Source organism: Macrotis lagotis, chromosome 1 (assembly GCF_037893015.1).
Source record: "Macrotis lagotis isolate mMagLag1 chromosome 1, bilby.v1.9.chrom.fasta, whole genome shotgun sequence".
Taxonomy (NCBI): Eukaryota; Metazoa; Chordata; class Mammalia; order Peramelemorphia; family Peramelidae; genus Macrotis; species Macrotis lagotis.
Window position 1 is genome coordinate 785,721,849 of NC_133658.1, and position 21,645 is coordinate 785,743,493.

The following is a 21,645-nucleotide window of genomic DNA, read 5'->3' on the forward strand; positions in this document are numbered from 1 at the left end:
AGTCATATACAAAAATGCATTTTTTGCATATTTGTCTATCATCTTTCTTTTATGTCATGGGCAGTATTCTCAGTCCTCTGAAATCATAATTGATCGTACATCAATTCCTACAAGTCTTTACATAGATTTTTAAAACCATTTTATCCCTCATGCCTTATATAGAATACAATAGTATTCCTTTATATGCCATAATTTATTAACTCATTCTCTGGGTAAGGGTTACCTTCTTAGTTTCTAGGGTGTTCTCCCCAGTGAAAACAATCATTATGCGTATTTTTGTACACTTAAGACCATTTCTTTTTCTTTCTTATCTTTGGGGTGTTGACTCAGTAGCAGTATGAATCCAAGGGGCATGCACTGTTTAACTTTTTGTGAATAATTCCAAATGATTTTCCAATATGGTTAGACCAGTTCAAATCTCTACTAGCAGCTAGCAGCACACACAGATCTTTTTTTTTGCCCACAGCCCCTCCAGCATTTATCGTTTTTTTATCACCTTTGCCAGTCTAATAAATGTGAGGTAAGAATTTCAGAATTGCTTTAATTTGTATTACTTCAGTTATCAGTGATTTGAAACATTTTTTCATGTGACTGTAGGTAGCTTGAGTTTCTTTCCTTAAGGCTACCTATTCATATATTTAAATCATTTATCAGTTGGGGAATGACTCTTGTTTTTGTAAATTTGTTACTTATATGTCTTGGAAATGAGACCTTTATCAGATAAATTTGCTGGGTAAAATTTTTCTGATTTAGTTTTTTTTTGTTTGTACAGAAACTTGTGAATTTCATGTATCAAATTGTCCTTTTGTCTTCTATGACCCCCTGTGTTAACCTGTTTGTTCATAAATTCTTTCCCTACCCATAGAGCCATATTATACTCGCATTTATGTGTTATGTCTGTTTAAAAAAAAACAGCAGGAAGAAATGGAATTAGAAATTCCATTTAAAATAATTACAGAATTTAAAAAATACTTGGGAACTTACCAAGATCTAAACAGAAGCAACATAAAATCACTTACAGAACATTTTAATTGGGGAATATTCCTTGTTCATTTGGGTAGGCTGAACCAACATAATAAAAATTACAATACTACATATATTCATTTACTTTTTCAGTGTCAAAGTAATAAAGGATTACTTTGTAAAATTAGAAGGAAATCATAAAATCCAAGATTAAGAGTCTTAAGGAGGAGCGGCCAGGTTGCACAATGGATAGAGCACCAATCTTGAAGTCAGGAGTACCTGGCTTCAAATCCAACCTCAGACACTTAATAATTAACTAGCTGTGTGGCCTTGGGCAAGCCAATTTAACCCCATTTGCCTTGAAAAATCTAAAAAAAAAGAGTCTTAAGGAAAATTATGGGGGGAAAGTTGGAAGAAAGGGAGCTGAGCAATACTCTCAACTACTTCAAAGAGTAATTCTCAAAACAATTTGATACAGATTTTAAAAAATAGATCAATTAATGATTTCAACCTTCAACATATGGCATAAAGAGGCAATTAAACATAGTCTTGAGTTCAGTAAACACAAAGACTTTAAGGTCTGGGAAGAAAAGTAGATAGTAGTAGTATGGATTTATACAAATATCTTAAAACTTAGACCATGATTAGTTTCAGATGCTCTTCTTTCAAGACTTGTGTCAAATCCTACTTTCTTCAGGAAACCTTTCCATGTCTTCCTGTCCATGTCCTTCCTTCTCCCTGGACTGACTGACTAATAGATAAAAAGATTTCATAGTTTTGTGTTGTGAAGCATTTTAAATTCTGTCTTGTTTCTGTGTTGCAGTTTTCATGAAATACTAATGGGGAGTTGATATTCAACTAATATAATTTATCTAGGAAGTAATTTCTGGTCATTTATTTCTAAACATGTGGTTTTTTGCAGGAATATTTAAATTCTTTCTGTAGTAGAGTGAGCACTGTTATAGAGAAAATGTGCATTTGGAGTCAGGAAAGATGTAAGTTTCTACCTCATCTCTGTCACTTAGAATTTTTGAGAAAATGGATTATTTAATCTTCATGAGTCTCAGTTTCCTCATCTGTAAAGTTTAAACTTTAACGTTTTGTGTCAGGGAATGATCAGGAAAATTCATGAGCTTAAAAACAATGCAAATAGGGTCAACCATTGATTATTTTGTTTTTGTTGGTTGAATTTAACCTTCCTTCTTTTTTAAATAATTTATTTAGTTAAGGCAATGGGGTTAAGTGACTTGCCCAAGGTCACACAGCTAGGCAGTTATTAAGTGTCTGAGGCCAAATTTGAACTCAGGTCCTCCTGACTCCAGGGCTGGTGCTCTATCCACTTTGCCACCAAGCTGCCCAACCCTTCCTTCTTAAACAAGGTTTGGGGTATTGTTTAGGTTGTAAATCAATCTCAATCTCAATCTCAATCTCTCTCTCTCTCTCTCTCTCTCTCTCTCTCTCTCTCTCTCTCTCATCTCTCTCTCTATTTATTTATTTATTTATTTATTTATTTATTTATTTGTTGGGTTTTTTGCAAAGCAATGGGGTTAAGTGGCTTGCCTAAGGCCACATAGCTAGGCAATTAAGTATCTGAGACCAGATTTGAACTCAGGTACTCCTGACTCCAGGGCCAGTGCTCTATCCACTGCACCACCTAGCCGCCCCTAGGTTGTAAATCTTAAATGAATTATTATTCCTTACAGTTTAAGGATCTGGTCATGTGTATATACTCCCTCTACCAATGTCAATAAATAGTTTCTTCATTAAATCCTATTTTGTTAACTCACATATCTAAGTGTGCCTGGGCTTCTGGGTTTATAAGTAGTTCTGGTCCTCGAAGTACATGCCAGTGAAGGATGTACTTTGAATTCTAGTAAAATTAAAAGGTGCTTAAAGACTTTATATATCTCCCAAGCTAAATTTGGAGAACATTTTACACCAGGTGATTCTTTCTTAAAGTCAAAGAAATTTATTACCTCTAAGATAAAATATAACCCTTTGACTTTTAAAACCTTTCACAGATTATGTTTCCAACCTTAACATATATTGCTTCTTCATTCACTGTACGATTCAGCTAAATGGACCTTACTATTTTTACTCATAGCATTCCCATCTTAGTGATTTTGTATATTGTGTGACATACCTGAATTAAACTCCTTCTTTGCCTCAGCTGCTCCAAACTTAAAGATTCCATCCAGGCTCAACTGAAATTCGACTTCCTTCATCAGGCTCTGTGTGTGTGTGTGTGTGTGTGTGTGTGTGTGTGTGTGTGTGTGTGTGTGTGTTCGTGTTCTGATAGACTGTAATCTCCCTGAGAGCAGGGACTATTTTATTTTGTCTCTGTCTTTCTGGCATCTAGTACATCGTCAGCTTTTAATTTATGCTTTTTCAGTTGACAGGAATAAAAGTGTTTAGTCTTTTCTGTACTGAATGCTTTTTATTAAAGTGGGAGGTATTTTTCCCCTCTCTTAATTCCAAAGCACAATAAATATGTTGCCTAAGACTTTTTTTTATTCTAATATTCTAAATGTTACCCCAAAACAAAATTTTACATATATGAATGACCTTTCAGTTATCTCAATAGAAGTTAAACTGCATTTTTATGTATATGAATCTCAATTTGTTTTGTTTGTGTTTTTTCCCTAGGAATACGGGACAGGTTATCTCCAGGAACACAGAAAAAATAGCAAAGTGGAGTCAAATACATGCAGCAGCTTCATGGGCTTGAAGGATCACTTGGGGCATGACCTAGGCCACCTTTACGTGGAGAGTACTGACACACACATAAGTGCTATTGTGCCTTGGTCAATGGTGGAGAAACCAACAATGGATAAAGTTAATTCTAGGAAAGAAGATGCAGAAAAATTGATATCTGAAGATACTGGAAGCTCTAGTTGTGACTCAGAAGAAAACACGAATTCTGATAATGATTCAGAACAATTGGGTAGTGTTGCAGTAGAGCCATGCTTGTTAACCAAGACTCATAGACAACTATGTAGGTCTCCCTGTTTAGAGCCTCACATATTTAAATGCAACGAAATCTTGCAAGATCTAAAAACAGAGGAGAGACAGATAACCCAAATAACACCTAAGGAAGTAAAGAAGCCCCCTGATGTAGTGAAGGAATACCAAGCCAAACTGGAGTTTGCACTCAAGTTAGGTTATTCGGAAGAACAAGTTCAGCTTGTGCTAAATAAACTTGGTACTGATGCTTTAATCAATGATATCTTAGGAGAACTTGTCAAACTTGGAAATAAAAGTGAAACTGATCCAACTGTTAGTACAATTAGTAGTGGCATAATTAGAGAAACATCTTCCCTAGAATCTCAGAGGTCTGATTCCCCACTTCAAGAGATTGTGACGGATGATGGTGAGAATCTGAGACCAATAGTTATTGATGGCAGTAATGTGGCAATGAGGTACGTAGGAAATCTTTCTTGGCTAATTTTGTCAAAATGGTTTCTTGTTTTGTGACTGCTTATGTTATCATAATCCTAGCAAAATGATTTAAATTCTCTCTTTATTCCTCATGATCCAGAACAAGCATTTGAACTTTTTCCTTTCTTTGTTCCTAACATCAAATCAAATTTATCACTTGTTTTTACGTATTTGTTTTTACGTATTTTTTTTTACGTATTTTCCTAGATTAGTGTGTATTTTTAAGAATCAGTTTTAAAGGGACGGCTAGGTGGCGCAGTGGATAGAGCACCAGCCCTGGAGTCAGTAATACCTGAGTTCAAATCTGGCCTCAGATACTTAATAATTACCTAGCTCTGTGGCCTTGGACAAGTCACTTAACCCCATTGCCTGGCCAAAAAAAAAAGCAGTTTTAATCACTGATATGCTAGAAATGAAAATTTTGTGAGGCTATACAATATATGAAATCAGCTACCTATTTTTTTGTATGAGAGTTAATAACCATTGGGGAAACCTTAATTCTTGGAAAATAAATATATGTCCTTTTGTGAGAAAAAGTTGTAACTATTTTTTAGTTTACTAAACTTTAAGAACTATAGTTAAGGAACAGCATCTTTGGGAACTGGAAAAAGTGATTCTATGCTAGGGAAATTAACTGGGTAACCCACCAATGAAAAAGCTTGTTAAAATTTTGATGGCTTAATTTTTATTAATTCATCAAATTGTTAATTTTAGATGATTTTGCTTTTCACAGTAAAGTTGTTCAAATGTTCCTAGTTAATTGAGAAGTGTCATACATATGTGAAAATATTTTGTCATATAATTTTTATTTAAATGGACAGGAAAAGTTAAGAAATTTATTGACCTAAGGTTACTGATGGGCAGAAGCTTAGTAGCCAGTGAACTACTATTAGTTGGGGAATTCTAAATTAGAAATGCATTTTCGGAGTTAGCTATCATCCATATGCCACTGGTCACCCCAATTCTATATCAATTTAGTAATTATTTGGATTATTGAAAGTGCACATACCACAGCGTGTGCTCATATATTGTGATGCAAAACAATTGTGTATACTATCCATAGCAGTTTTTCTGATGTAGCAATAGACTTGGATAGTTTAGGGAAAAAAAGATTAGATGCACAATAATAGACATTGCATCCAATAACATCGTCTCAAATAACTGTAAAAGAGAAACATGCTTTCTCCTCCATCAACTAATAGAGGAAGCTGATCTAATTTTTAACATCCAAGAAGGTAGGAAATATGAATTTGTTTTTCCCCTCTACCACCAGAAAATATATTTTGTCAAAACTGTAATACTCAACATAGCTTTGGGTATTGTAGGAACATGGATTTTCCTTTCACTTGTATAGATCACAACCCATCAATATAATCTCATCCTATGCAACTCTGTCCAGGATCTTCTCTCATCCTTCAAGGTCGCAACCTACATGCTTTACTTTTATTTTTAACAAATAAGTCCATCTATTTTCACATGATCTTGCATATGACTGACCAGTCTCTATAGACAATCAAACCTCTTTTGAAGAGGTCCTTTGTATAGTATCTCTTGCTTGTAGATCCTCATTGAAAATGTGCTGAAGCTTACTTTCACTCATTTTATACAATGTCAGTCACTGTATTTATTGCCTTTTGATTTATTGGAAAATAGTATTCCACTATTTATAGCCATGCATCATTACCAGAAGAAAGTTTTTGTGCTGGGGAGCAGCTTGAAATAGTTAAAAACACTACACAATTTACCTAATGCAATGTAGCTAACTCTCTTCTTCCCATTCAGTTCTCTGTCCAAATCATCTGCAGTACTTGTCCCAGATGGATTAATTCAATTGATTGACTATTCAGCTGCATGTTGGATATGCATGTCTAAATAATTGTCATTTTTCATCCATTTACTTTTTTCCTCTATGGAATCTTATGATGATTAATCATAAATATTATAATATAAAGCCCCAAAATAATCTAAGATTGATGTAATCAACCCACTAGCATTTGCATATAGAGGACCTCCCCTTACATAAGGAAGCCATCCTTCCTTTTTTTCTTGTACTTTACATTACTGACAAAAATACCTACATGTATATCTCTCAAGGAATCTTATAGGTGGGTTAATAAATTCAAGAGATTCCTTTTAGACTGTATTCAATGGAATCCATCTTCTTTCTGATAATGACAAAAAATAAAGTGTCTTGAGTCCCCTTGCACCTTTCTATCAAATGTACACTTAGCTCTAAAGAATCATAGGTGAATCTGTCTCTTCTCTTCAAATCTTCATTAAGGATACATACATACATACATGGGTAGGTAATGCTTATAAAAGATGAAGAAATAAATATATGTATCTGTATTTTCTGATATTCTTTTCATTGTCTTTTTGTATGGAGAAATTCTCTGGGATATTTTGTATTTTACTTCTCCATGAGATATTTTGTAAAATGATTCCCAAGTGACTGTGTTGCCTTTAGCAGATTTCCTTGGTGTATGTTTGATCTGTAATACTAGTCTTCCTTGATTTCAGCTTCTACATTAAGAGTGAGTGTGTTAGTCTCAATGTTACATTACTAGTTAGTTAGTGAATTAGTTGCTTTTTGATAAAATAAATTTTTTTATGAAATTTGTTGTCCTATTAACAATCTTTTGTGATTGTTTTGGTGATAGTGTAGCCCAGTTGGGTCTTACACTAAGATTTCTGGAGATTTGTTTCTGTTTCTGATTTTTGTTGCTTTATGTAGTAAAACTGTTTACAATCTTTCACTAACCTTCTTTGTGTTTTTGCAAATAAGTTTGTATTTTGAACTAGTATCGTCCTTGACTGCCATCTATCTCCACTTGGCAGAAAAAAATGGAATGTTTGTAGTTATCTTTTTATATTATGACGACTACTTTTCGTGGATTAAGCTCATAGAAAATGATTATAATTGAGGTCATATCTTTTTCTTTTCTGTTTCCACATTACAGGGTTAGCAATTTATTTGAATAAGTCATGCAAATAGTTGTCCAGTATAATTATCTTTTTTTTAATTTAATGTTGATTTGGGCCTTTATTCTAATTAATTCATTCTACTAGAACTCCCACATTAGTAATTAGTCATTTGTTTTCTGTTGGAATAGTCTAATTATGTCTTGTGTTTTTTACAGTATTTGCCATGTCCGGCACCCTCAAGTTCTCTTCTTTGAAAAAAATATTCATGATATTTGGGCAAATGGTTTCTGAGAAGTCTTATTATAAGTTTATGACCTCTTGGAAGTTTTTGCTTTTCATTTCTTTCCAATTACATGTAAAAACAATTTTTAAAAAATTTTGAGTTCCAAATTCTCTTGCTTCTTTCCTTCTTCCCTCATTGAGCTGGTAAGCAATTTAATATAGGTTATACTTGGGCAGTCATGTAAAACATAATGCCATATTAATTATGTTGTGTAAAAAAAAAAAACACAGACCACCCAACCCCACCACTACTATCAAATAAGAAAATGAAGGAAAAAATGCATCAATCTGCATTCAGATCCCTTCAATTCTTTCTTTGCGGATCAATAGTATTTTTCATCATAAATTCTTTGAAATCATCTTAAATCATTGCATTTCTTAGAATAGTTAAGTTTTCACAGGTAATCACAGTTGCTGTTATTGTGTACAGCATATTCGTATATTCTGGTTCTGCTTGTTTCACTTTGCTTCAGTTCATGTAAGCTTTGCAGGTTTTTCTGAAAGCATCCAAATGGTACATTAGTACTTCATCACAATCATACAAGAACTTGTTAAGCTATTCTCCAAGTAATGGCTATCCCCTCAATTTCTAATTCTTTACCACCACAGAAAGAGCTGCTATAAGTATTTTTATGCAAATAGGTCCTTTTCCTCTTTTTTTAAATCTCTGGGATATAGACTTAATAGTAGTATTGTTGGGTCAAAGGGTATGTACAATTTTATAATTCTTTAGGTATCGTTTCAAATTGTTTTCCAGAATGTTTGGATTAGTTCAGAACCCCACCAAAAGTGTATTAGTGTTAGTTTTCACATCCCCTCCAACATTTGCCATTTTATTTTTCTGTAGTATTAGCCAATCTGATAGGTACGAGATGTTACCTCTGATTTTTTTCTTAATTTGTAATTCTCTAATCAGTAATGATTTAGAACATTTTTATATGACCATGGATAGCTTTGATTTTCTTCAACTGAAGATGTTATCCCTTGCCAATTTATCCATTGAGTGAAAAGTTCTGATATGATTGTGATTAGAGTACTAATATTCTCTTGTATATGTATAAATATGCTCTTACAATATATTCTTATATATTTGATTCTGTATATTTGAGAAATGAGGCCTTTATCTGAGAGACTTGTAATAAAAGGTTTTTTCCTTGTTTTCTACTTTCCTTTCCTTCTAATCTTGGCAGCATTGGTTTTAATTGTGTGAAAATCATTTACTATAATCAAAATTATCCATGCTATATACTGTAATGCACTCTAGCAGTTACTTGTTCATAAACCCATATCCATAGATCTGACATGTAAACTATTCCATGGTTCTCAAATTTTCTTATACTGTCACCTTTTATGTCTAAATCATATAATCTATTATATTATCTGCCTCCCTTAGAGTAAGTTCATCCCATTCATATTCTCAATTATAATTATGAAATTCCCTCCATCCTGTTTTTCTCCCTGTTCATATTTCTCTTTCTCTTTTTACCCTATCCCTTCTCAGAAATGTTTTGCTTCCCAAATCCTCCCTCCCTTTGGCCCTATCTCCTTTTCATATCCCCTTCCCTTCTTGACTTCCATGTAGGGTTAGATAGATTTTTATATTCAACTAGGGGTGTGTTTTGAGCCATTTCCAATAAGAAAAAGATTCATTTCTTACCTACCCATCTCTGATCTTCCCTTCCACTGCATAAGCTCTTTTGTGCTTTTTATGTGAGATAATTTCCCCCATTCTAACTTCTTGTCCCCTTTTCCCAATACATCGGTCTTTTTCATTCCATCATAAGTCAGTTCATATACATATTCCCTGTTTATGTATACTCCTAACTGCCCTAATAATGATAAAGTTCCTAGAAATTGCAAATGTAGGAATAAACAGTTTTAACTTTATTGAATCCTTTATGATCTTTCTTTCCTTTATTTATTTTTAACTTCTCTTGAGTTTTATATTTGAAAGTCAAATTTTCTTTTCATCAGCAATGCTTAAAAGTTTTCTTTTTCTTTAAAAATCCATTTTTCCTGTGAAAAATCAGAATTAATTTTGCTTGATAGGTGTTTTTTTTGTTGTTGTAATTCTAGCTCCTTTGCTGTCTGGAATACAATATTGCAAGTTTTCTAATCCTTTAATGTAGAAGCTACTAAATCTTGTTTCATTTTGACTGTGACTCTACAATATTTGAATTGTTTCTTTCTAACTGCTTGCAATATTTTCACCTTGACCTGAAAGCTCTGAAATTCATTCCTGGGAGCTTTCATCTTGGGCTGTCTTTCAGAAAGTAATCAGTGAATTCCTTCAGTTTCTATTTTCTCTATTCTAGGATATCAGGACATTTTTCCTTGATAATTTCCTGAAATATACTGCCTTGGCTCTTTTTTGATCATGGTTTCCAGTATCCAAAAATTCTAAAATTATCTCTCTTTGAACTGTTAGATAGGGCAGTTGTTTTTTCCCCCAGAAAAAAAAAATTTGTATTTTCATATTTTTTATTCTTTTGATTTTGTTTTAGTGTTTCTTCGTGTCATTAATTTCCACTTGCTCAGTTCCAGTTTTAAGGAATTATTTTCTTCATAAGTCTCTGTACATCCTTTTCTATTTGACCAATTCTGTTTTTTAAGGACTTTTAAATGTATATTTCTGTTATTAGCATTTGATCTTTTCTAATTTTTAAGTGGTTTATTCTATTCTTCAATATTTTAGGGGGCCTTGTTTGCAAACCATTCTTTTTTTCATGATTTTCTTGCAATCACTCTCATTTATTTTCCCAATTTTCCTCTTCTCTTATTTGATTTTAAAAATCATTTCTGAACTCTTCCAAGAATTCTTTTGGGGCCTGAGACCAATTCATATACTTCTATGAGCTTTTGCATGTGGCTATTTTGAAATTGTCAACTTCTGATCTTCCCTATCACCCTAGAAACTTTTTATAGTCAAGTTCTCTTTTGATATTGTTGCTCATTTTTTAAGCCTATTTCTTGACTTTTAATTTATGTTAAAGTTGGATTCTGCTTCTGGGGTTTAGGGGGCAGGTTTTTCATGCTACTGTTTTCAAATCATTTACCTTCAATACCTAGAGAAATACAGCATTTTCTTGTAAGAGCCAATACTTTGTATTAAAAAAAAAAAGGTTTTATTGATGCTTTTGTTTTATATACCATCTCCATTCCAAACTTTGAGCCTGGAAAAAAAAAGACTTTTTTAAAAATATAAGCAAAGAGTGAAGTGAGCAGAACCAGGAGAACATTGTAGCAGCAACATTGTGAGATGAATTAGCCATGATGAATGGATGCAGCTCCTCTCAACAGTTCAGTAATCAGACATCTCTGAGGGACCTATTATGGAAAAATCACAGCCACATTTAGAAAAGAACCTATGGATCTTCTAAATGCAGAGCAAAAAATGCTATATTCAGTTTTTAAAATTTCTTTGTTTTTTCTTTCATTCTCATGTTTCCCCCCCCTTCTAATTCCTCTTTCATAACGTGACTAAAATGGAAATGTTAAACACAATTGTACATACACAACTTACTAGATTGTGTGCTGTCAGGGAGAGGGGGGAGAGAAGGAAAGGTGATAAGAAAAATGTGGAACAGAAGTGTGCAAATGGTTAAATGTTGAAAACTATCTTTGCATGTGATTGGGGAAAAAATAAAATAAAAAATTTAAAATAAATAAAAAAATGCAGCAAAATCACCTAATTTGGCCTTTATGTATACATCATTCCACTCATAATCTTCTGCATCTCCAGTGAAAGGAGAAAGATGCCTTTTTAATCTTTTATACTGAACCAAGCTAGGTCATTCTTCATAATTGCAGTCTTCATAATTGCAGTCTTCAGTTTTGTTATATAGTTTTTGCTGTTTAGATGTTTGTCAAGTGTATTGTTGGCTTACTTCATTTTGTTTAAATTTCTGTAAGTTTTTCCATTCTCAAATACCCCTGAATATTTATTATTTCTTATTGTTTTTTCCTATGTCCCCTTCCTCAGTGACACCCCAGAATATCAAAGTATTTGTTGACTATATTTGGAAAGATCTTATCAAATAGTATAATTTTCTCTGCTTCTTCATTCTCTTTTAATTGTCTGGATGGTGGTCTTTTTGCTTGTATACATTGTATACAATTATATGAGATGGTCAAATATTTCATAAATGATGTTTCCTAATACTTTGGGTACTTGACAAAACCACCTTTCAGCTTCCCCTTATTTTGCTCTTTCAGTGATATATTGTGTGCTATCATTCCATTTAACTATAATTTTCTTTTACCTTTTGTTTCTATTAAAAATGTCAGGATTGGGGTAGATTGGTGGTGCAGTGGATAGAGCACTGGCCCTGGAGTCATGAGGACCTGAGTTCAAATTCGACCTCAGACACTTAATAATTATCTACCTGTGTGATTTTGGACAAGACACTTAACCCTATTGCCTTGCAAAAAACCCAAAAATATAAAGTCAGTATTGACATGATTTAATTCTTCCAATATGATTTATATGTTGGGCCGTCAGAAATTTTCATTGCATCAGTATTTCTTTCAGTCATATCTGAAAAGTTTTGGTTCATTTTCTAAACATAGAAGTGCTATATTTAATAGGGATTTTATAACAAATACTTATATCCTGCCCCCCTATGAGACTGCATAAAATGGCATATTCACTTTGATTGCAATAAAACATTGGTTTTTTAAAAAGTTTAAAAATCATAATTTAAACATATGGCTTTTAAAAGTGAATCAGATTGTATGAATGTTTCATTTTAAGGTCAGTCACTTTTTAAAGATAAATTATAACACTTATTTTGATTTTTAAAAAAGGCCACTGCCTTTTTAAAAAGAAACCTATGTAAATCTATATACATTTCTATACATATCCATATATAAGCAATACATACATATACCAATACATATACATGTAAAATACATATAATACATATAAATACATACAATACATATAAAAAGTTTCCTTACATATCCAAGAATTCAGTTCATTTTATTAGCTGCAGCGTGACTAAGTTGACTCTTTCTAGGGGTCCTAGTGACTTTTTTCATTGCATAAAACCATTTTAAAATCTTCCTATACATCTTATTAAATAGTTAAATGTTTCTTATTCTACACTATTGTCCTTCTACCCAAAAAAAAGAGAATTTGTCTCATTATTTAGAATCTCTCAGTTTTCTTGAACTTACTTTTGTTTTTGTACAGAGGGGTGACTAGGTGGCACAGTGGATAGAGCACTGGCCCTAGAGTCAGGAGGTACCTGAGTTCAAATCCGGCCTCAGACACTTAATAAATACCTAGCTGTGTGGCCTTGGGCAAGCCACTTAACCCCATTGCCTTGCAAAAAGTCTAAAAATCAAAAACATTTTTATACAGAAATTATATTTGTGCTAGTGAGTGATCTCTTAGTATGAAATCTTTTAAAAATTCATATTTTACCATGGAGCATAATATATTTAAATAAAGTTTTATTTGTCTTTCTTTGTATCTTACAAAATAATTATCATTACTAAATCTGAATTTTTTAGAATGTCATGTAGCCAATGATCTTGAAAAGTTGTTGATTTTGAATTTCTTATTTTAATAATTCAAAAGACTACTGTGTGTGTGTGTCATTTATTTTTTTGGTTAAATTATCATCTCAGTACAGCTTGAGTCCTATATTACTGATTATTGGACATTACCAGTCAGATGTCTAATAGGTATCTCTAATTTAATGCCTTTCATCCTTCATATTCAATACCAATTCCTCTACCAAATGTCCTGTTTCGGACTACCATTCTTCTAGTTACCCATGTTACTCCATCAGCTCCCATATCTATTCAAGTTGTCTAAACTTTTCTGTTATATTTTCATGAAGTATCTATTTTCATGAGGTATCTTGTTTTTGTCCCTTCCCTTTACTTAGGCGGACACCATTTATAGTTCAGGCACTCATTTTCTTTACCTTGTACTACTTTTTTTTTTTAAATAGTTATTGGTTTTCTAGTTACATGCAAAGATAATTTTCAATAATCCTCCTTTTCAAGTTTTTGAATTCCACATTTTTGTACCACTCTCCCTGGCTCACCCCTCCCCATAGTGAAAAATAAATTGATATAGGTTGTATATGTACAATCATGTTTACATAGTAGGCATGTTGTGAAAGAAGAATTAGAATGGAGGGGGGAGGGGGAAGAGAAACAACCATGAGAAATAAAGAAGAAAACAAAAAACATTTTTAAAAATGAACATTGCATGCTTTGCTCTGCATTCAGACCCATAGTTTTTTTCTCTGGATGGGGATGGCATTATCTATAGCAGGTCTTTCAGGATTGTCCTTGATCTCTGAACTGCTTAGAAGAGCTCCCTCCATTATAGCTGATCATGTCACAGTGTTGTTAATTTGTACAATGTTCTTCTGGTTCAGTTCATGCTAGTCTTTCCAGGCTTTTCTGAAGACACTCATATTTTCTTAAAAAATAATAGAACTTTATCACATTCTTACACCATAGCCTGTTCAGACATTCCCCAATTGGTAGCATCCCTCAATTTCCAATTCTTTGCCTCCCCAAAAAGTACTTTTTGTGCATGTGGGTCTTTTACCCTTTTTTATGATCTCAAGGTTTTCCTTAGAGACTATTGCAGCAGACTGCACTCCAGCATCATGCCTACTTGCTCAATAATTGTCAGCAATTTCCCCAACCCTTCTTGGATAAATAGCTACTCCTCAGCTCAGCATTCAAAGCTATAAATGATATATTTCTTTCTTCTATTTCCAAGACTTATTTCATATTCATTTCCTTCCCATTATGTACTTTTCAACTAGACTGGCTTATGTGCGGTTACCTGAACTTGATATTCCATCTCCCACCTCTTTGCTTTTTGCCTTGGCTGTTGCCAGTGTCTCAGATGAGCTTCCTCACCTCCACTTTCTTGTTGAAGCCTATTCTTTATCATTCAGTTCTTTTTCCATCTCAAATTATCATGTTTAGACTTCTCCCGTGTTGAAATCCTCTAATAAAATGTAACCCCTTTGAGGTCAAGAAATATTTTTCATTTTTTCTTTGTTGGGAAATTTCTAGCACAGTTCTTTGAGGCACATAGTAGGCAGTCAGTAGATGCTTATTGGCTTGAGTTGGTTTCCAAAATCATGTACAATATTTGTAATTGAATTTCAGCAGAACTCTCTTAAAATACCACAAGCATCATCTAAATTTGGAGCAGGCACTTCAGTACCTGTGGCAAAATCAAGTTGTAAAAAATACAGAGAGAGCAATATTAGAAACTTTGATACCATTCTCATAAACAGATTCTTTCATTCTCTGTAATAGTCTTGTGTAAGTATGCCTTTATTAAATTTTTTGCCTGGGTTTCTCAAATTTCTTTTCAGTCAGTAATCTTTAACTACCACAGTGAAGTGAATAGATGATAATTTTGAAATATTGCTTCCTATTATGGGGCAATGAGACTGTATAACTGAAAGGAAGGCTCATCTGTGTTACTGCATGGCATTTTTTTTCTTGAAATTAATCATACTGGGAATGTGGCCTCTTCATTATGAGATAAAGCGTGGTCCTATTATGTTTTTTTTAAATGATACTAAAATGTGAGTTCTATCCTATGCTCTTCATAGAACCTTTAATAGTAAATTAATAAACTAAACAGTTTTTAATTATAAAATTACTTTTATTCTCCATTTACTGATGCATCTTAAGAGATAGCATAACATCTATGGATATAGTATAATTACTCATATAATTATCAGCTGTTTCCACAATTGGCTCTCAGAAGTTACTAATAAAACTCTAAATTTCATGTACATCTAACATTTCTAACTACAGAGTAAGATAGAATGGTAACTGCAGCTGTAGTAATTTGAGTTAAGATAATTTTGTCTACTTCACTTGAGTCAGAATGAATTTTTAGTATAATTTAAGTTTGTTGAAAGACAGTCAGGGGCAGCTAGGTGGTGCAGTGGATAGAGCACCGGCCCTGGACTCAGGAGTACCTGAGTTCAACTCCGACCTCAGACACTTAATGATTACCTAGCTGTGTGGCCTTGGGCAAGCCACTTAATCCCATTTGCCTTGCAAAAAAACCTTTAAAAAAAAGGCAGTAGAACTGTATTCATTAGATTCTATAGGAATGTGTTTACCATTCCTGACATTATCATTTTGAGGCATAATGCTAAGCTATCCAAAAATTCATAGTCATATATAAACCAAACAGTCTAGAGCAATAATATTTTATAATCTTTAGAAGTGATGTGAATGTCAGTTATTAATATTGTGCTTTGACATGAATACTTAGAAGTAAATACTGCAGGTTTTATTGTCCCTATTTCACAGATGAAAATACCAAATCTCAGTGTGATTCAGTAGCTCCTCTTTGATAAAATACCTAATGAATATCAGAGATGGGATTTGAATCCCTGTCTTTGCTGATTTGAAGTATAATAACTTGTTCATCAGATGAGGTTCAGTCTCTCTTCTTTCTTTTCTCCTCTTTGCCCCTCCTCTCCTGCTGCTTCTCCCCACCCATTAAATGAACCAGGTAAGGAATGAAAGAATATTCATAAATCATCAACCCTTCTTTTTATAACTGGTAAAATGTGACCCAGAAAGATAGAGCTGTTTGATAATGACCCTAGTCATAAAGTGACAGGACTAAGATTCAAATCCCTGCTCCCCTAATTCCAAATAGAAAATACAACCTAGGGTTCAGATCTTTATATACTATAGGTGATACCAGGTAGCCTATAGTCAAAGGCTATTGGCCATTAGTCATTATTTATGTAAATTATTTCATATCCTTTCTGACTTAAATCATTCCTGACAATCACCACCAGCCCTCCCCTCCCAAGGAGAATCTTGACACTTCATTTAAGTTATTTATAGTTTACAGTGCCCAATAACTATATACTCACTAAATGATGACTGTTGTTACTGTGCTCTGTTGACAAAGCAGAGTAGAGGGAGAAAGTAGTTGTATTTACAGCCACAAAATTCATTCATTCATTTACTCCCTGGCAAACATCATGAAGAATGAGGGTTCCAGACAAAGTCTGAAGAAGTGTCTATGAAAGCTTCATTTTTAATTCTTCAGCATGTTCAACCCTAGGGATTTTGAAGAAAGAAAAGAAAACATGAAAACTTTCTTATTCAGTAGTATTTGCAGGAATAAAATATTGATGGCAGTTAATTTGTAAGAAAAATCATAAAAGTTGAGGCAGTAGGGTAAGAATCAGAAAAGCCTACATTCAGATCTTCTTCCTCTTATATATTATAGTTGTGTGACCATTAGCAAGTCACCTGGAGCCCCAGACAACAAGTTTTCCAAGTTACAACATTCACATTACTAAATAGCTATTAGTAGAAGATAAAGTGACTACCATGTGCCAGATACTATGCTGTCTTTTTTTAAACAGATATCTCATTTATCACCTCACTATTTTAGAGTTGAGAAACTAAGACAAATAGAAGTTAAGTGACTTACCCAGGTCACACAGTGAACATCTGAGCGAAGCATCCAAGACTAGATTTAAACTCAGGTCTTCCTGCCTCCAAACCAGAAGACTTGTTCTATCAAAATTTCAACCTGGGGAATTCCCCACAGTAATGCAATCACATATCCAAACTCCTTCTCGCCAACAAAATCCCAGTTAAATAATTGACTATCCCTGTGCACCAAGCTAGATTTCAGTGTTTTCTACTCATGGTCTGGTTGTTAAGAGTTTGGGTAAGTTAATATTTAACTCCAGAAGTCATATTATATGTTGCTAGTCTTGGAATGAGAGGCATACTACTAAAGGCAAGGAAAATATGCCTCCCATCTAGGTCTCTACTGATATTTAAGCATAATGCAGCAGACCCTATTAAAATCTCTGGGAATTAAAATCTACATTTATTATTCAAGGAGTTTCTGCCCTCAAGGAACTAATATTCTTTTGGAGGAGCACAACTGTTTAGGGGGGTGCCCTCAAGGGGCAAAGTTTGGAGATTGTGGAGCAGAGGTGGGAGAGAAGTATAACTGTCCTGGATACTTCTTTAAATGACAGTTTTGGCAAAAACTCACCAATCCAAAGAGAGAGACAAAGGAACAGAGTCACGTTCAGGGTGATAAAGCCTGCTGGGCAGAGTTAAACAAGGAATTGGACAGAAGAGTTGGGCTGGAGCCAGGCAAGAAATTGCTTTCTTTCCTGAGCCCAGCATTTCAACTTAATTTGATTATTTGCCATTCTAATATACTTGGTTCATTCATGTATTTTTATACCAATTCCCACCTTCATAACTACCAACTGAAATTCAGCTTTTAATTGGCAATATATTGTGTTAGGTACTAGAAATATAAAGAAAAAGAAAATTCCCTGTCCTTGGAAGAGCTTTTCTCCAGAAAATCTTGTTCTTCCTTGAAGACCAGACAAATATTCTTCCAATTAGCCATCTCTCTCTTTCCTTCATCTAGAACAGGTGTGGGGAACATCAGACCTGCTAGTCATATAAGGCATGAGTCCTGACTTGAAATTCAGTAAATCCACAAGTTTCTTAGGGGTGAATTAATTAAAAATTTGATCAAATATTGCTAATTTTTAAATTGATAATTTTGTCTGGCCTTTGAATGTTTTTATAAATATCCAAATGACCCTTGGCAGGAAAAAGGTTCCCCATGCCAGTCTAGAAGTAATCCTTCCTTGGGTGGACACTTGTTGCAGCTTACTCGTAACCATTAATGTACTTCATTTTTGTACATTTATTATTCTCTTGTTAGATTCTGTGATCCTTATTTTCAGAGGCTATTTTATTTATCGCTGCATAGCCCTCAAACAAAATGGCCTTCATTTAGAAGGGATTTGAAATATTTGTTGACTTTAATGTTTCAAGTATTTTGAAATAATCTCTTTCAGCCTTGGGGTTGGGGGGGGGTTGGTTGGGTTGTGGGGTGTTTGGGGGTGGTGGGGGGGGGGTTGGGTGGGTTGGTTGGGGGGTTGTTGTGTTGGGGTTTGGTTTGGGTGGGGGGGGGGGGGTGTGGGTGGGGGGTGGGGGTTTGGGGGGTGGGTTGGGGGGGTGTTGGGGGGTGTGTTTGGTGGTGGGTTGTTGGGGGGTTGGGGGGGGGGGTTGGTGTTTGGGGGGTTGGGGGGTGGTCATTTTGGCAATGCTTGAACCACTGAGAGGTTAAGTAACTTGCCATTACACCTTTCAAGTACAGACTGATTTTTTTTCAGCAAACACAAAATAGTAACCAGACCAGTAACTTAACCACCTCAGACCAAGAAAAAATGCATACATTCTTCTACTCTTTTTTTTTTTAAGTGAAAATGCAGAAATAACAGCTCTAGAGGCAACATGGCATAATAGTTAGAGGGTCAGTCTTGGAGTCAAGAAAACCTTGGTTCAGAACCTCTTTTCTCTATTACCTAGAGAAGTAGAGAAGTAAACATGGATTGTAGAACGTTTTGACTTAATCCCATAAGATTCCCTTTCAACCTTTAATGTAAAAGAGGTAGATAATACATGGTTCCCAGTACCTGAGCACTAGTCTGAAAGTTACGAAACCTGGTTCTTTTGCTACTGACTGGCTTTTTGGATCCATCTCTCAGATGTACACTGTACATTATTCATTGTATAAGCAGAACATATACAGATAATACCCCCATACACCATTACGGATTACCATCAATTCAGTAAATGAACATTTATTAAATACCAGGCAATATAAAGGAGTTCACATTCTAATAAGGAGATGAGACACAAATTACAATGATACAGTGATGTAGGTATAAGATTGAGAGCAGATAAATGGAAGGTGATCTCAAAAAATAGGCAATAGGAATAGTGTAGATAAGAAAGGCCTTTTGCAGAAAGAGTGATTTGACCTGGAAAACTAGGAGGTAGAAAAGAGGAGAGAGAAAATTCTGGACATGGGAGATGTCCAGTATATTGTGATCATAAATTGAGTGGAGGGGAATAAAATGTAAATGTACTGTAAAGGTGAGAAGAGATCACATTGTGAAGGGTTCTTAAATGTCAAAAAAGATTTTCTATTTGTTTAAAGGCAATCCAGAGTTAAAATAGTTTCAGGAACAATTGATTATAGGTAGCACAGAAGTAATAATGAAAAAAATGAAAATCCCCAAGTGCACTATAAATTCTTCTTAATCTAGTCTTTTCCTTTTTCTCCCCTCCCCACTTACTCGGTTCACTTGTAATTGTCACCTCTTGACCTACATTCACTCAGTCACAAACAAGAGGAAGATTATGAAGTAAAATAATATTGCCTGTTATACTCTTTTAAGAGTAAGAAAGCCTGTATACCAGTGTAACTGCAACTCTACTTCTGCCTCTTTCCTTTAGCTTAGTTATTTCACTGCTAAGATAGTTATGAGGAAGCCAGTCTTCCATTGTCCTTTGAGGTGTTTCTTTCCTCTCACTTCTTTTTTTTCTCTGATTCTCTTATCAGTTAGAGAATGGGCAAATTCATGTAAGAAAAATAATCCCGCCTTCTTGTTCTCATAGAACATATAGCAGTAATTCTTCCAAAGCAGTAATGTTTTTTCTCTCTCAGCTTAGATTTTTTTCAAGTCACACTTTCAAATTATTCTACCATTTGTTTAGAGGAGTGCAGGAATAAAAATACAAAATTGTGTTTTTATTTAATTTTACATACAGTTTAAATTGTATTAACCTTGAAGAAGAGAATGTTTTTTTTTAAAGTATGGTTTGATAAATATTTGTTAATCAGAAGAGACTGTTTTAAAAGATCCTATGGTTAATGTACATATTAGAGAAAAACATTTACATGCATTACAACCATATGTCTTTAAATACACATGCATATATAATATGTGCTTATATATGTATATAATATGTATATATGTTTGTGTGGATGTATATATGTATATCCTTCCTTTTTATTCCTGAAATTTTGATTACTTTTTGCTTTCAGATCAAGAAATTTTGCGTAAGCTGGAGAAGGAGAAAATTCTGGTGTTTACTCCATCCCGACGTGTTCAGGGAAGAAGAGTAGTATGTTATGATGACAGATTCATTGTAAAATTGGCTTTTGAATCTGATGGTATCATTGTATCCAATGATAACTACAGGGATCTGGCTAATGAAAAGCCCGAATGGAAGAAGTTTATAGATGAGCGATTGTTGATGTATTCCTTTGTTAATGACAAGTAAGTAATTGGATTTTGAACTTTACAAACAAAAATGAAAGTCATGCTGGAACATTGCTAACTTATTAGAGATTTGAATTGTTTTTTGAAATATTTCAAAGCAGTCCTAAAAAACATTTCAGTTAACATTGTACTTACTAAATTTTATAATCATTAAGTTAGGTAAACACTCCAGTAAGATCTGCTTTTAACATTTTCCCATTTTTGAGCTGAAGAAATTGAAACACAGTTAAATGGTTTACCTTGTCCTAAAATTAAACAGTAACAGCGTTAGAATTAGGACTAAGTCCTAATTTTCTTTTGATTATGCAGGTTAAAGAATCATATACACTATATCCTTCCTGCCCCCTGTTTTGAGAGCTTACTCAAAAGAGGCATTAAAACATTTCCCCCATCTTAGCTTGACCTTGAATTGGGATAGCAGAAAATTCAAAGAACAAGAGAATAGAAACAATCTAATTTAGGACCCATGTTTTAATTTTTTGTTGTTAATCAATTTAGACCAAATATTTTAATATATTCAGCATTTTTTGATTTTATCCACAGTCCTCCCAATATTTTCAGGAATTTCCCTCAGTTAAATATCCTACTCATTGTGCTAGTACCTTGACTGTAATTTTGTAATCCTAAACTCTCCTTGTGGGTCAGCAATTAATTGAATTGGACTCTGTATCATTTTCTTTTCTGGAAAAAGGAGTTTATACATGCCAGTTATGTATTTCACAATGTTAATGTTTATAAAGATTTAAAAAAATATGCACATGTGCTATTATTCTGTAAACAGATGGGAATATAAGTTTACTCATTATAGGAGTATTCTTATGAAATTAAGCTTTTGCCAAGTCATATTACTCTGAGCCAAGATATTTTTTCAGTTGTATGTTTACAA

The 21,645-nt window shown here is 33.8% G+C and overlaps 1 protein-coding gene across 1 annotated transcript in view; it reads left to right on the top strand.

Annotated features, from left to right (window-relative positions):
• The window catches only part of ZC3H12C (zinc finger CCCH-type containing 12C), an 84,460-nt gene that overhangs the window by 51,005 nt on the left and 11,810 nt on the right, over positions 1-21,645 (top strand). The window contains exons 2-3 of the mRNA XM_074214298.1: positions 3,610-4,421; positions 20,508-20,756. Coding sequence (XP_074070399.1) covers positions 3,682-4,421; positions 20,508-20,756 — 989 coding nt within the window. The 5' untranslated portion in view covers positions 3,610-3,681. The remainder of the gene's footprint in view (positions 1-3,609; positions 4,422-20,507; positions 20,757-21,645) is intronic.